General features: G+C 39.5%; 1 protein-coding gene across 13 annotated transcripts in view; it reads right to left on the bottom strand.

The window, feature by feature from the left end:
* Positions 1 to 17,457, bottom strand: part of Septin11 (septin 11) — a 143,588-nt gene that overhangs the window by 46,344 nt on the left and 79,787 nt on the right. For all 13 annotated transcript variants that reach the window (XR_005736959.2, XR_013425835.1, XM_040292262.2 and 10 more), the window contains exon 2: positions 4,474 to 4,588. Coding sequence is in view for 10 of the 13 variants with exons in the window: in XM_040292262.2 (XP_040148196.2) it covers positions 4,474 to 4,588 (115 nt within the window). In the remaining 3 variants the exon portion in view is untranslated. The remainder of the gene's footprint in view (positions 1 to 4,473; positions 4,589 to 17,457) is intronic.

Raw genomic sequence — 17,457 nt, 5'->3', positions numbered from 1 at the left:
ATCACAATATCTTATTCATCTTTCTGTGTTCACCAAGAACTGACACACAGCTGGACCAATGCAGATGAGGCTTCTCAGAGCATTATCATTTTGGAAAATGAATGTGAAAGATACATACATTTAAAATGTTGAAAAGAGGCTGAATACTAGAATCTAATTTAGATTCTTTGGAGAAATACAGCCTGGATAAAACATAAAGGCTTTATTTAAACTAAAGTGTAGTTTAGGGAGTAGTTTAACATGTTGTAAGCAAAATAGGGAGTGGGGGAACCATTAACTCCAGGGTATTTTGTTATCTGATTAGCATCAGAATTCTCTTCCTAGGTAAGTGAAAACTTTTCTCACTCTATTGCATTTATTCCCAAGACTCAACAGAGATGGGTTCTAACAGTGGAAAATTAATTCAGGATTTCTGAAACTAGAGTAAATTCATACCAGGATCAGTAGTTTCTGTCCTGGTGTTTTCCTCTGCTTTCTACCTATAAGCTCTTGTTACAAAATGAAATAAATGAAATTATGATTCTACAGTCTTTTTGATAAAAAAATTTCTTTAATAGAACTGTAACTTTTGTATCCTCAATCCCCTTCCATATTTATCACATGAAAGTAAATATCACATGGTTATGATGTATAAAAAAAATAGTAGGAGGACAAGTTGGAAAGAAATAACTATGGATAGTTCTAAGTTAAATAGACACCTAATCCTGTTTGTGGCTGTCCAAATGTTTTGATTGTCTAGAACATTTCTTTATAGATTCTAACTATAAAAATCATTGACTGACAATGGGAATTATTTCTTATGTAGGTATTTTTCTTTAAAATATTTGTGGTAAAGGGTTTTGAGGCATTCTATCCTGAGAATAAATTGATAATTTAATGCTGACACCATATCCCCCAAAGACCTAATGGCAGCTTTAACCAAAGGGTTCTGTATTGATCTATTTTTTGTTACTATAATGAAATGCCTGAGGCTAGAGAACTTTATTAGAAAAGAGGTTTATTTAGTCCACAGTTCTGTAGGTTGCGGGGCCTGGTGCCAGCAACAACTCAACTCTGGTGAGGACCTCATTGCTGATAGCACAACAATGGTGGGGACACCATGACAGAAGAGATCACATGGCCAGACAGGAAACCAAAGAGGCTGGGGAACGGCCAGACTTGTTCTTTTGTAATAACCTTCTTGAAAGAACTGATTCAAAGGGCCCATGAGAACTCTAATCCCAGAGCAGTTCCCCCAATGACTTAAGGACCTCCTACTACCCCTCAACTCTTACAGATCTCACAACCCTCAATATCATCATGCTGAGAACAAAGTTCCTAACACATCAACTCTTGAGGACAACATTCAAACCAAAACCAAAACACAGCCAACTCCAAAGGGCTATGGAAATAGGAGAGTTAAATATACTGACATGGAAAGATATCCAGGACTTATTGTGGAGTGGAAAAAAGAATATAAACAGCATGATCTCATTTGTGTAAAAGCAAAACAAAACACACCTAGGTAATTGTGAGGGAGCTGTTTTTAATCTGCTTAGTAGATGTCTATCCATGCCCAATCTCCTTTCTCACAATGTCTTCTTTCCTGTGGAATACCTTGTTTTGGAGTGGACTGACCCCCACCTCCGAGTCAGCCTAGGTATGTGACCCAGTCCTGGTTAGTCAGAGAAATCCTGTGACATTCAGCAAGACTTGTCAAGAATGGCTTGTTCTTTTGCTTGGGGTTGCAAAGTTGGTAACTGCTGGAGGCCAGGCCCAAACGTGAGGCCCAGCAGAAGCAAGCATGATTGGAAACCAGAAATACAGCCCTGAGGACACGCTTTGACCCTGGAGCCAGCTGTTCTTAGTTCTAAGATTCAACATATTACCCTTTTAGTGTATGTTGGGGACTAGGGGGAATCTCAACTGCATTTAAATTGGATCTCTGTGACTCTCTATGGAAAATACAAGAAAGTTAGAGAGATGCCACACTGCTGACGTTAGAGAAAGAGTAAAGCGTCCAAGAGCCAAGGACTGCAGGCAGCACGCATCCTGCCCTGGAAGATTCCCTAAAAAGACACCGCCCTGCAGACCCATATAGACTTCCACCTACACAAATGGAAGATAATACTGTGGTGGTGTTAACTGGCCACCAGAAATGATTTCTTACCACAGAAAGATGTAGAAAGCTCCTGGAGGATCCCACATGCTATCACTATGGAATGGAAATGGGAGTGGGAAGTCAAAGGGGGAAAGTTTTTAACTTTCAAACTTTAAGTATATATCAAATCATTAAGTTTGAAAAAAAAAAAAACTAATCTTAACCATATTTAAGGGTGGAAACATAATACAATCTAAGAATCCCAGATATTCTCACCCACCCAGGGAAGTCAGGATGGCAGGTGCTTACAAGTCTAACAGGGCAGCACTGGTGTGGCCTGTGAGGAATTCCAACCTGCATCAGAACTGTGCTGTTTAACACGAGAGGCTGGCCACTGCACCACTCACACCACACAGCTGGTTAGACCTGACCCCTCCACCTAGTCCAGTTCCACTGGCAGGATTTCCACTACTATGCAGGAGTCAGGACACAGCTTTCAGATACGTTCTTGAAGTCGATTTTGGAGACAGGGCCGGGGAGGTTTGAAAGCCAGAACAGTAATTGCCCCAAGATTACAATTTAGCATAATTTTCTACAGAAAACCAACAAATTGCCAACAAATTGCTATGCTAATGAAGAATTGCCCTGCTCTGCAGTGAGCATGTACCAAAAGACAACTTATTTATGCCACTCTGTAGAACTAGCTGCTGTGCAGGAGATCCCCTGCTGAATTTTAAAAGGCTTTCATGCAGGGAAAGGAGGAAAGCATGAGAGTTGGCTGCTTTGGCCATTTCTCTCCAGTCATTTCCTTATCCAGTGCTTAAGACATAATGCCAGACAGCAAGCTGGCCCAGCGCACCGGGCAACTACGGCTTTCTATGTTACAGGCTTTCATAATGCCCAATGCAGAGGCCACAGGCTATGAATTCCTCAAGAAGCTTTTGAAAAAGAAAAACATCTGCTCCCCCAAATGCCACTACTAACAAGTCAGTCAGTGGTGCTTCTCACATTGAATGCACACCTTTTCTAAATGCACTTCATTTTACTTGGACAACAGAAGTAAGTCAAATTGAAAGGAAGAACGCTCCTCCACTTGGCCACATACAAAAGGGCTTTGATCTGTCTCAAGTGCTATCTAGATGCAAAGAGAAATAAGGCAAGAAAACAATGCAGCCCAAGCCTCCCCCTGCTGTTTAGCCTGGTCACGGGATGGTGACCAGTAGAAGATTTATATTTATATTTTGGTTTTCTTCTTTTTTCTCCTTGTTTTCTACCTTCCTTTTCTTAATTTAAAAGCTGGTTGCAAGTTCAAAGCCACCCTGGGTAACTTAGTGAGACCCTGCCTCAAAATTAAAAATAATAGTAGAGTGGAGATGTAGCTCAGTGGCAAAGCACTTGCCTCACATGTGTGAAGTCCTGGGTTCAATCCCCAGTCACTCCATTGAGGATATGGCTAGAAGAGAAAGAAAATACACCAAGCTGGAGGCCTGGGCTAACATGTAACATTTAAGGGATCTGAATAAAATATACTGCAGATGCATGTCATCCTTTGGACTTTTCCATCTGTCTACCAAGAACAAACTAAGTCATTTTTAGATCCCAACTAAAGACAGAAGGCTAATTCAATAATTAAGGTAAAACATTTATATAAACATTTATATTAACATTTATATAAAACATTTATATTTTTATATCGGAAAAAAAATTCAGATATAAAATAGAATTTTTAGACTGTCTTCTATCCTAGAAGCAAAAGTTTTAAACAGCATAAGGATAGTTAAGTAGTTAGAGTACTTTAGATTTCACTTTCTGCAGGTAGTATATCTTAAAAAGACTTCAGTGGAGATTATTATTTCACTATAATCAGAAAAACCTAGAAACAGATTCTAGTCACAAATATATATATTACATAACATAATCTTGAAGGGGGTCCTAGGCATCACACCTTGTGCCTGCTAGGCAAGTGCTATGCCACTGAGCCTCAGCCCATCTTTTAGAAGCAGATTCTTATAAAGCTTTTGAATATTTTTATTGCAGGCATCTCAGTTCTTTCTTTCAACTTTCTATAGTCTAGTTAGGGTCCATGTCCCACTCCCTACCAAAAAATTAAAATAAGTATTTTAATAACCATATTAAACTGATATCGCTTGACCATGTGACAAAAATAATAACTGGAGTAACACCTCAACACTTACAAAGCATTTGCCCAAATGCAACTCTGTCTTTACAACAGTGTTACCTATGTAAAACAAGTATTATTTCCTTGCTTTCCCAAAGGAAAAAGAGTAAAAGCATCATTTTCCTTATTTCCCTGAAACATGCCCCTCTGACACTCACCTGCCAACATCCAAGGGTCAGATGCCCTGCTGGGCAGCAGGTGACCAATCACTTACCAACACACAGGATGTTGAAACAGAATCCTTGAGAAGTAGACTTGTTGACCAATTGGTCCGGGAGACTGTCAAATCCAACATGGCCAGAAAGGGACAAGTTTCGAAGCTCTTCATTCTGGAATTCCAAAGAAGAAACATTTGAGAGGCCATGAACTATACCAACAAACATAACATATTACAGACATTACCTCTTCCCCCCTCTCCTTGACATGTGTGGACAGAAAGAGACTGCCCAGTGTCTACACCCTCCTTCGCTTCTTCACAACAGAGGGCACTAACAACTCCAAAGCCATGCTCTTTCCACAATGTCACAAAATCTCCTTTCTAAAGCAGACTGTATCCCAGTGTGCTCCATGTGTTATTGTTTTTATTAGGTATACTGATCCTAAAAAATATAAGCTTCTAGAAGTGCAATTTCAGATACACATTAAGTAACATTTAAAAAAAAAGATTCTAACCATTTTGATAGTGTTCATCACTCAAGGAAAACTTTCAATTTATTTTCAATGCATAGTTAAACAAACCAACACTCTTCCAGATATATAAAGGAGCTTTCAGAAGCTCACAGTAGAGGATATATACTCATTACAATTAAGGCAATGTTATAACCACCATAATGAAATATATTAAAAACTAAGTGCACAGACTGGTTCCATCTCCTCCATTTACTGTGCAAGCTTAGTGAGGGTTTCTCTGCTCTCTGCACAGTTGCTAGCACAGGCTTTCTACTCCCAAGAGCTTCTCAGAATGTACTGAAGACACTGGGGTAAAGTAGTTATCACACATTTTAAAAGTCAGTGACTTTTACTGTTTTATAAGATAACAATGACTGCTTCTACAACTTTATGTGTGTCTCATGGGTGTTATGGATAATGTAGGAAACCTTGCTTTCCTGGGGAACAGAACTCACCGATGGTCCTTCAATGGTAATACCATGATTATGTTTTACAATTCCAGAATCTGGATACTGAGAGTCTTCCCCTTGAAAGCAAGATTCCTGGTAGTCTGGCTGTGTCACCAATGAAATTTACTTTCAAAATACTGAAGTCCAGGTGAGGAAATGAGCCTCACTGATCCTTTTTTTTTAAAAAAAAAAAAGAAAGAAAAGAAAAGAAAAGGAAAGGAAAAGAAAGCCAGGCATGGTAGCACAAGCCTGTAAACCTAGCAACTCAGGAGGCTGAGGCATGAGGAGGACTGCAGGTTTTAGGCCAGCCTCAGCAACTTAGCAAGACCCCATCTCAAAATCAAAACTAAATTGGGCTGGAGATGTGGCTCTCCGGTAAAGTATCTCTGGGTTCAATTCCCAATACCACAAAAGGGGGAAAAAAAAGAAAAGTTTTGCATGGAATTACTTACTTGATGATTTTTAAAGACTGGTTTTCACGACCCTATTTTATATTATATAATTATGAGAATGATTTCTTATAATAATTAAAGACTGAGACTCTAAATTCAAATTCCTATGGTTACTATATAAAGACAATAACGTGACTTCATAAATGTAGCAATTTAATGGGTTTTAATGGTTTTACTAACAACAATGTCTAAAATCCACACCAGCTCTAAAATTCTGATTCTGTGAACTAAAACTAAAACCCAACACACTGTATGAATACCATGCTGGCAGCTGCAGGTCTGAGGTCAATAGGACACAACAGATGTCTAGTCTATGAATAGTTTCCTTGAAACCTGCCAACAGCAGCAAATATCAGACTCAAGAGCAGCCACTTATGCTTTAACAGGATGGCATGGTCCACAGCCCACCAAACAGCTTCGGAGCAGGCCCAGTGGGCAGCAGTCCTGGTAGCCAGACAAGCCTCCTACCAACAGTGGACTTCTTCCAACCTCAATTCTAGTACCTGCCCCTTCCTCTTTAGATACCTCAAAAGTTCAAACAGCAGGTATTTTTAGGGTGTTTACCACATCCGCCAAGACCTGGGGGAGGAGGATTTGAAATAAGTCCTGGGTTATATTTAAAACTGTTTCCATCACAGCTGCTGCTGTGCACCAGGCTGGGAGTCGCCATTGCAACAGCTTCACTCTCACCATGCAGACCTGAGCAGCTGGGGAATGAATGGCCTGCACGTAGAAGAGGCGAGGAAGGACCCCATCCTGCATTCCCTCCACTCGCCATCACAATCATTCCTTTAATTTCTGGGGGGCTGGGGAGTTACTGCTGTGGATTCTAGCTTGTTAGGTTTCTAGAGACCAGATATCCACCCATGAGCCAATCCTAGGACAGAATCAGAGTTAGTAATTATAGCTCTCATCCCAGAACCCAAAGCTCAGCATCTCATATTCTCACCGTTTTCCAAAACATGAGAAACCACCCACACACCCACAGAGTATTTTTATACCCATTGAAAACCACATACAAAATGAAGGGTTATAAAACATTTTGGTCTTGGAATTTTTGAAATTTAAAGTTTCGTCTTTAGAGTCTCTGTCTTCTTTGTGAAATAAAATATGTAAATTTTATAATGCTGTTTTTTAAATTTCAAAATTTGAATCTAATTCTCTCCCTAGTATTAAAGGAGAGTCCCTGCCCTATCAACATGTGGTGGTCAAAAAGGAAATAGAAGTTCCTCCTCTGGTGCATGAGCGATCTTAAAAACCGGAAAACACTGGAGGAAATGCAAGGAGTGGCTCAGAGCAATTTACCTGGTGACTCACACACAGCAGCTGAACTGAATTCCTACATCCAGCATTTCAGGGCACTTTCCTTAGCTGTCACTCACTATCTGAGGAATGCAGGATCTCATTTGAGTCTATAGTCCCAGTTTTAAGAAACGGTATATATTCCTACATTCCTAATACTATCACAGATCTATAAGTGACTCCCCCAATTTTACCTCCAATACTGAACTCTTCACCCAGTTCTTGATTTTTATCATAGCAGGGCTGTTTTCTTGGGGTTTCCTATCTACACTGCAAGCTGATGTTCAAAAAACTGAAATCATTTCCTTCTAACCCCAGAGGTCCCTATTTCTGTTAATACTACTGACTTATGCTAGAAACCATCTCCCCTACCACCATCAACTCCAAAGGCTTAGCAATGCTACATCCTCCCCGACTCAACTCCTACTAACTCCACAGCCTCCCTGTCTCCATTCCATCCTTCTCTAATTCTTCTTCCCTCTATATCTTGTGGCCAAAGGCATCTCAGTACTCACAGGCTGCCAATACAAACTCCTTGGCTTGCCACCTCAAGTTCCCCAGGGGCTGAAGCCACTTCACCCAGGGAGCACCTGGTTGGTGCTGCGGTTAGACTGAATTACTCCCTGTGCCTGGGACAACAAACCCAGGGATCTGCCCCTCAGAAAACAGGGACTCACACTATTTCGTCTTATCAGGAAGGACCTCATACCCAATATTAACGCATACAAACCTTCCAGATTCTACTGAAAATCTACCTGCCAAATCAGTTCTATTATGAAATCTCAGGAGGAGTTTCAGTGAACACTTTTCTTGCCAATAAAAGGAAAATCCTGATTGAATAAGGGTGGCTCAAGCTATTTGACATTCTGTGATCATCATCAAAACGGCTAACATTTATTGACCATCTCAATGTTCCAGAAAAGTCCCAAACACAAATGAACTGATGAAAATAGAGGAACACTAGTTATCTGCCCAAGGTCACACAGCTAGTAAAGCTGAGGAGCTAAAAATTAAATGCAGGAAGTCAACATCAGGCCAGAATCCTTGCACTTGGTCACAGCTATCTCGTGGTTATCTAAAGTTTCCAAGTAGCCCCAAACATCACAGTGCCTTCTGCTGCTGTAAAAACCCAGTGTTAAGAAAGGAGGGGGAAAAAAAAAAAGTCTCTAAAACCTTAATTCTTTGGCAACCAAAGAGGTTGGAATTTGAGAATCAGAATTGGCAAAGTAGCTCCAGGTCTAGTTTCATTGGTCCTGGCAATGCTGAGACCCACACTTTTTGCAGCTATGGCACATGAAGCCCATAATATAAGACTTAGGTTTAACCGTTTTCAAAACAAAAGTGCCAATATGAAGCCACTAAGTAAGTAACTATAAGACCTTAATTGAGTTAGCCCTTCATTAGCTAATCTGTCTAGTGAGGATTTGTTATTAGATGATTTCTATAGCCCACTACATCTTGAAAAGGGCTGTGACTAAGAATGATGCAAAACAAAATAGTTGGTCTTTAACTGGATTATTTCATTTTTCTCTTTTTAGACCATCTCCTCTTGGATATAATTATTTATTAATCCATTTAAAAATAGTACCCAAAGCACTAAGGGAGCTAAAATGCGTTATTTTTCTTTTTCACTAATAACACTCTTCTTGACTCCAAAAAGTTTTACAATGTAGCAGTAAAGAGAGAACACACTAAATTTACTACTACTAGGAATAAAAAGTGGCAGATACCATGACCTCAACTCTATGCAGCCAGGGAGAAATAGCAGCTTTTGGCTACAGAAATGCTGGGGACAGTTCTTAGGAAGGCTAAACTCCCCCATTCTACCAGTGAAACAAGAATGTGGCTTGCAGAAGCCTTCTACATAAATGCTATCTCTGCCTAAAGGGTCACTTTACTAGGAATGTATACTCTGAAGTTTATAATTGAAAAGTTTTTTCAAGATGTCCAGCTGACTTAATTATTGAGACAATTATAAAACAAATTATATAAGAATGTGTGCCAACACCTACTTTCTGAGTATTGCTATAAAATATGTTCCACAGCTCCAAATCTTGGTTAACCAGAGCAGGACAGCAAAAAGCCTGGAGTCTGATGGATCTGAATCCCAGTTTTGCATTTTCTCTTTGTTCTGCCACCAGTAAAAATGGAGCACTTGGTATGGTTGCATTTAATAGGTCTTGGAAGAAAGAAATCAAGAGACAGAGGATTCTAGCATGAAGAAAATCCACCTTCAAATAGGAGACTCTTAAAAAGGGGGAGGCAAAAATAAGAAATACATTCCTGTTTGCAAAATCAAAAGTTGAACAGCACCAACATCTTCTAAGGCTGGAAACCATTCTGGATTCCCCATCTTCACTTTTGTTTCTATTTTAATCCAGCCTAGACTTTTGAGATTAACAAATTGGATGTGCCCAGAAGGATTCTGTTCACCATACTCAAACTGGTATCCTTTGACTTTAATTTTAAAACTTCAGTGCTTCTGGGTTGGATGTGGTTGGGAGCTTACAGCCTTTGATCCTTATCAGCAGGCGGAAGCAAGAGAGCATGTTACTAAGGTGACATTTTAACTGTTTAATTAAAACAAATTAAAATTATGTTTTCATTTGAAAGCAAGGCAATTTTTTCTTTAAAATCTGAAATTACAAAGCAAGGTAATTTTTACCTTTAAAATCAGAAATTACGATTTACGTTTAGAAAGACTTCCCCATTTTTAAATTTAAATTATATAAATTTTGAATTTAACAGACAACTTCTTTTATACATTTAGTTAAGAGAGTCAGAGATTTTTATTTATAAAAAGTGGTGATTAGGGTTGGGGCCGTAGCTCAGTGGTAAAGCGCTTGCCTGGCATGTGTGAGGCACATGGTTCGATCCTCAACATCACATAAAAATAGATAGATATTGTGTGTCCATCTACAACTAAAAAATATTTTTTAAAAAAAGAAGCGGTGATTACATTTTTCTCAAAGCATTGGTTTATAGATGATAAATTATTATATTGATCCAAAACACTTAATCCCAAGGTTCATGTTTCCTCATCTGTAAAGTGAGGAGATTTCATCAAATAACCCTCTAAACAAAGCCTCTGAATCTAATGCCAGTTCTAAGGTTTCTTGAACTTGGAAACCAGAGATGCATAAATCCAAATCTGTCATTTTGCCTAAGAAAGCCAACACAAAGTGAAAACTTCCTGGTAGTATATTTCTTCTCACCAGATCAAGAGGGCTCAATTTTTAAATGATCCATGAAAGAGACTTTCTATCAATTATCCCAGGAAAACTTTAAGCCTAATTGGAATTTGCGTGCATGTTTCCACGTTATTCCACCTAAACTTTCCATTTCTGCTTATTTTACTACAATAATTGTGAATTTGTTTTTTTTTTTTAAGTTACATTGTTTACGACTATTCTGCTCAAAAGCAAGTTTTCAGATATATACGCAGGTTTGTTTGTTTTGTTTTGTTTTTTTGGTGTTGGGGCTTGAACCCAGCGCCTTGGGCATGTGAGGCAAGTATTCTACCAACTGAGCTATATCCCCAGCCCTATATACAGTCTTTCACATAATTTTTGAAAAGCTGATTGATATCCTCAAAACAAAACCTAAGAAATAATTCTTAGGTCTAAGTCACCTGTTTTCAAGAAGAAAAGTAAAGCTTTATTCATGATTTCATTCATTCGACAAGTACCTTCTTCGTACCCACCTACAATAGATACTGTGCAAGACTAAGGACAAGGTGAAGATGAAGAAGTCCTAACTTATGGAAGTTGGTGGGGCACCTAGATGTTAATCAAATAATCAAAAATTAAATATAATAATACTAATTTATGCAAAGTACAGGAAGCAATGCAGCCTTGTAACTCATGTGAGACTTAAGAGCTCAAGTGAATTCATGAGTCTATAGCATGTAAGAACATGTGTTCATCCAAGCACCATTGGATATTAATTCAGATAACTGTTTATTAATTAACTGTAGGCAACATCTATGTACAATTGATGTGTAGGTTTTTTGAATTCAGATGAAAAGAGTCCTTCTGAGCAGTACTGCCTGATGGGCAGAGGTAAAAATAATGAAGACTCAAGTCCTAAGGGGTTGGATTTAAATAAAGCTGAGATGGAACCATGGGGCAGCAGAAAGAAATAGGAGAAGGGAAAGGCATACTCCCTTTGCTCTGTCTTGTCCCCATAAAAATGATGGCCACATAGGGAAGAGAAAAGGTGCACGTTCCTTCCTCACCTCGGCAGTGTCTGTTTTTTGTTTTGTTTTGTTTTGTTTTGTTTTTGAGGTCCTGTTTCAGTAGTACAGGTATCACCTGGCCACAGAGGAGCAAATAGAACAAACTGATTCTCATAATAAGACCTTCGACTAACCACAAGTCCAGTAACTGAACAAATGCTGGCCCCACAAACTGAGAAATAAGTTTTATCCAAGGGCCCTGATAGAACATTTTGGTAAATATGTCTTTTTATGTGACTATAATCTATAGAATATTGAATTAGTCTCATGTTTTCTTTCAAAGAAAAGAAGGTTAGCAGAAAGATGAGAAATACCCTTAGTTCCCATGCAAAATGGAAAATGCTGGAATGCAAAGTATCGACCCAAACCACAGCTATGAAGCTTACTCTGGGATATTTTCAAAGCTAGGCATAGCTAGAGTAACTTTCATAATATAAAACGTCTGAAGCATCTCATTACCAATGAGGGTTACATTCTTTAAGGATGATTCGGATAACATTTGCTACCCTGCTTGTCATCTATACCATGAAATCCTAAGGCTAGAGCCAAGAAAAACCCCAAGGAAATTGTCTTAAACAAGCAGCAGAACAAAGAGAGCCAGGGAGAAGAGCAGAACAGTTAGCGGGAAACCATAATTATAAGGAAAAAGCAACTTCTCAGTGTAGCCCATCTGGAAGCTGAGACTGGGACAAGAGACAGTCTGGAGTCAGCCCCCAGGTCATAAAGTCAGGTAGATGAGCTCAGAATGCCAAACCCTCAGAGCCACTCCGGAAAACAGCACTGAATTACAAGAAAAGAACTTGATGAATACCGAGTAAATGCCCCAATTCCAAGTGTTATCTCTTAAGTAACTTTCTCCAAAAAGCTTTCAATGAAGAACAAAATTTGCTTTTCCTGACCCTGGCAAAAAAATAATACAGTATAGAGGTTTTCTTAGATGATGGTAGAATTTACTGTAGGGAAATTTTACTTTCTCATTAGGTTTCTATAAATTTGTATTGTTGCAAAAGGAAAAAAAATCTCTTCCACTTTTATAACAGAAGATAAATAAAGGATTTTAAATTCAGGAATGATAATAAAAATACACTTAACGTCTATTTTAAGGAGGTAAGCCTACAATTTTTATTGCATCCCCTGGGTGGGTGATAGGATAAAAATGTGAGCACTTCATTTTTCTAAAAGCAGAACCAAAGACTCAGCAGAAAAGCAGAACAGTCCAGTGGAAGGTAAGCTTGACAAATGATGTCCTCACAAGGGCACCTCAGCCATCCTTTAGCTGTGTGACATAGAGTAAGTCACTAAACTTAGCCATGGTTTTGTCAACTTTCAAATAACTACCTTAGAGTGCTGTTGCAAGAATTAATATAATTATCTATCCTCTGCCTGTTTTACACAATTTTCTTGGGTTACCTCCTCCTTGTCAATCACAGGCTAACAGCCCCCGCTTCATGTGGGCTCCCAACCTGTTCACCTACAGTTCAGGCATCTCTAAGCTAACTTTCTCAATTCCAATATGTCCTTCCTCCTATTTTCTCATGCCAAGTGACAACATGTACTTCAAGGTATCAGAGACGTTCCTGGAATAACAATTCCTAATACACCACTGACTAAATCTGCAGAAAGTTAGACGTTCCACCCTCTTGTAGAAGAAATCATCTTAGACCTGCCCCTATGCTATGATTTGGACAGTGAAGATTTCAAGTTGTTGATACCAAAGTAACTCTTCTCTGCACCCAGATGTTAATACCAGCATTCACTGCCCACCAAGCACACTGTTTGGTTAAACTTTTCCTAGCCTGCTCTCTTGTTGACATAACTGCAACCGCTCTACCAGATGGTTGCTATCTCTATACCCTAAAAACCAGTGACTTGGGCCTTCCCTTTCCCTAACCTTATCCACACTGAACTTCACCAATGTCTCTGTTTAATGTGGTGGACATATTCTCCAACTTTCTTGTTTTCAGATGATATAGGTACAGTGGCTCTCCTTGTGCACAGGGGAAGGAGGACAGAAAGAACCTCAGGGTATGGCCCACTCCCTCCACTACGTAGGGGAGAGAATTAAAGTTAGTTGCTGGTGGAGAAGCTGAATTGGAATAGTCTAAAAACACCATGCTGCCTCATTCCTTCACCTGTGCCCAGTCCTTTCTGTCTTCTCTACATCCAACCAACCTTCAGATTAAATGACAACTATCCACATTTTCTCTGAGATCTGGCTGGTCTGTCTGGGACTAGAGTTTTACCTTCCTTTCATCAGAAATTAGATTTCTCACATACCAATTAGGAAAAATACTGTTGAAAAATTAGACCCCAAAATAGGCATATGCAGTAAACACAGTCCCAGGTTCTGCTTACAATTCTGGATGAGGGACACGATCATTAAACAGTCCATGGGCAAATAACTGCTGAGTGTGACATCCAAACAAAATAATCCCAACCAGCACACAGTGAGAGCATTTTTTTTTTCCTTACAGACAGAATATTTTTCAAAAAGTCTGTTTAAACTCAAGAGATTCAACTTAACTGGATGCCAAGAATTAACAACAACAAAAAGACATTTTCTTAAAGTTTCCAAAGACTTACAGTCTTTCTGTTGGAGACCAAGTGACTAAGGCCTGTAAGAGTCTCACAAATCTACAAAGTGCTGACCAGCAGAAACTCTCATGTTCGGGAATGACAAGGTCCACGTGTGCATTCCAGGGACGCTTACAAATTTTACAGAGGGAGACAGAGTGGGAGGGAAACAATGTGACAAATAGTCAAGAAGTATTTATACAGGCATGATATGATGAGAGACAGATGTTGCAGGGGTTCTCACCTCCCCTCACAGAGATGAAGAGAAGCCCGTGTATGCAGCCACCTAGGAAAGCTAATGAGCAAATCAAATCATGGAGGTCACTAATCATTTCAAAACCTCCAGCTCTCCAGGTTATTTTCCAAATCACCTGACTCCATTTAAGACACATTGCATCTCTTGTAGAGCAGAAAATCACCTAGTTGTCTCACGGTTCTTCCTTTGGGTCATATTTGTCCTTTCTGCCCTGCCTTTACCATAGACTATATCTTTCAGGTGAGCATTTCCAAAACAAGGATGAGTAGGTCAAAGAAAATTAAGAGGCTCAAGTCAGCTGGAAGACTCTTCCTCAACTTCTCGTGTACTCCATGTTCACATATCCTTTCCTTGGTGTTTCCTGTTTGAGAAACACCACGTGGCTTACTTCATATATTTCTATTCAATCAAATGTATTAATCAGCAAATAATGATCCATGGATGGGACACTGCCTTCCCTGTGCTGCCATTTCTATCACTAGATACAAATTGGCTACTTCCTGTTTGAAAGATACCATTTATTTCTGTTCCTTTCTGGAAAGGTGGGGATTCTCAGGTATACAAATGGTCACATAATGGTAGCCTCTGAGAGAGAAGAAAAAATAACCCCAACCAGCACTAAGGCAGTCGTGAACAAAGCACCAGGTCTGTGTCCCTCAGTCACAATCTGGCCACTTTCTTCCCTTAAGGGATGTTTGGTTCCTAAGCCAGACCAACCTAGCACAGCAAAGCATTTCTATACCCTAAACCTGAGACAACACCTGAACATACAAATTAACATCTGGCCTTGTTCTGCAAATATTACTAAACAATATGGCCCAAATTCTCAAGCCTTTCTAAGAGTTTCACTGGGTCTTAATCTTAGCCCTGGATGAAACACTATCAGAGTAAAATAGAGGTCATTTGCATAAATTTGGAATGTGTATTAGTTTTGCATTGCCTCGGATATTAAATTATCACAATCCTAATGCCTTGAAACAGCACTCATTGTTAGCTCTCAGTTTCACAGGTCACAAGGCTGAATATGGCAGGTCTGGATTTTTGGGACACCAAAAGGCTAGAGATCAATGGCTGCCAGAGGTTCTGGAGGAAAGTCCACAGGCAAGTTCATTCAGTTTGCTGGCATATTCAACTCCTTGCAGCTGCAGGACGAAGGGCCTCCTCTGCTTGTAGCTGAGGTAGTGCTCAGCTCCACAAAGGTACTAGCTCCTAACCTTAGGTCCACTCCATATTCAAGAACAGCACTGGAAAGTCTCCCTATATTCCTTTCCCATTTGGGATCTCCTTTCCCAGGAAGAGCCTTGTCCCTTTTAAGGAACCACCTGATTAGGTCCAAGTCCACCAGGATAATCTCCATTTTTAAAAGTGAACAATGATATGACTAGGAGTGGCTATCCCATGATATCCACAAGCTCTGGTGTATACAGATTATATACACCACAGACAGCTGGGACCAGGGCCATATTAGGATTCTGCCTACAGAGTGTGCATGATTATAATCTTCAGGTTCTTTAGGATAGGTTCTAATAGTGAATATTAGCATTTCCTCATCTCAAAACAGAACACAACTCAGTTTCCTGTGGGAAAAAAGAATTTAGTAACAGCACACCAAAAACTAGATTTCTCTCAGGTTCCCAGGGCGTCATTTACACTGAACTTGATAAGGGCAGATAACCACTGACTGGCCAGAGTGTCTCTGTCTTTAGAGGAAGTCTTCCAATAATGAAAGCAAACTGCGAACAGCTAGGTGCCTAGTGTGTGACAAGAATTCTAGGAAATGTAAAGATTCTTCGGAACTTGAGTTTTATTAGGAAGATACGTAACTGAGACAAAACAAACTCTAAAGTGTTTCACGATGAAATACAGTACCAAAGTTAAGGGGTTGGACAATGGATGTCAATGCCAGCCAGGACAGAGAAGAACGCTTCCTTAGCAGAGGGCAGATTTGGTCTGGGTCTGGGTGAGCTGAAATAAATTTGGATAGTTTGCAAAAAAGGAATGGAGATGACAGGAAAGGAAGAAGTGGAACTTGTCAAAGAAGGCAGCAGGAAAAGAAAGCGCTCCAAAGGGCAGGAAATCAGTGAACTAAAAAATTGAGGATATATCAGATTTTAAAACTGGTTCATATTTCTGTTTACTGGAAATATTTCTTAAAGTAAACCATTACAAAGACACATATGAGCAATAATATGTAAATATTTATATGCCCAGGATCTGACACTGTGTTGAAGTTTTCCATCACCCAGCGTAGTTATGAACATATCTTCCCACCAGACCCAGATCTTGAGTACAGAACTTGCCTTCTAGCCAAGGTTTTAACTCAGATTACTAGGAGGGCAATCATCCAAATGGTAAGCTGCTTGATGCAAACTTCCATCAGAGCATTAAAAAAAAAAAATGCATATTTAGCAGAGAATCTAAGAGATTAACTCCATTAGTGATGGCTACAAGTCCTGCCATTCAAGCTAAAGCTTTCTTCTTTATTCCTTATTCTGTTCTTCTTCTCAAAAAAATTAGGTCCAATTAACCCCAACAAAATAAATACTCCCACTACCAGAGGAGACAACTTTCTGCCTTACTGAGGTTAACTGCACATCATAGAAGCATCCATCTAGCTGCAGAGAAAGTCGGCTGAGGGGTTTTCTCATACATATTGGTGTTCCTTGGAAAGCAGACCCAGGAGGTTATGTTACAGTTTTTCTCTTCACTCAAAGTGTCCTATTGATGGATGATTTTAGCTGCTGGCTCTTTTGCCTTGATCAGCTAATGCAAAACAAACCTCTTTTCACATGCTGCCTGCTCCCAAGAATGTTCCCACAGTCCTCTCCACCCCCTCTATTGTCCACTAAGAATGCCTCTTAAAAAGGCATTTTCATTATCATTATTGATATGTCTGAATAATCAAATAGGGCCCATGTAGAACACTGGGAAAACTCTACTGCATAGGAAAATCTGTTATAAAATTCCACTGGCTCTTAAAAAAAGACAAAAATAAAGAACTGGGAATAGAGCTCAATAGTAAAGTGTACCTGGGTCCAATCCCTAGTATCAAAAACTAAATTTAAAAAATTTAAATCCCATCAGCTCTTAAAAACCGATGCTCAAATATGTGCAACAGCAGAGACTCCATTGTAATGCATGCTGTCACCACAGAGAACTAAGCATTTGGTTCAGCAGACCAGACACTTCAAAGAGATGGAATCCTATTCCACCTCAATGTCCTCGATTAATAGATTAAGAATTATGGGATATGGGGATA

The sequence above is a fragment of the Ictidomys tridecemlineatus genome, chromosome 9, assembly GCF_052094955.1.
Source record: "Ictidomys tridecemlineatus isolate mIctTri1 chromosome 9, mIctTri1.hap1, whole genome shotgun sequence".
NCBI lineage: Eukaryota > Metazoa > Chordata > Mammalia > Rodentia > Sciuridae > Ictidomys > Ictidomys tridecemlineatus.
The sequence above is the reverse complement of the archived record's forward strand: the minus strand, read 5'-3'. Positions and strand labels throughout refer to the sequence as shown.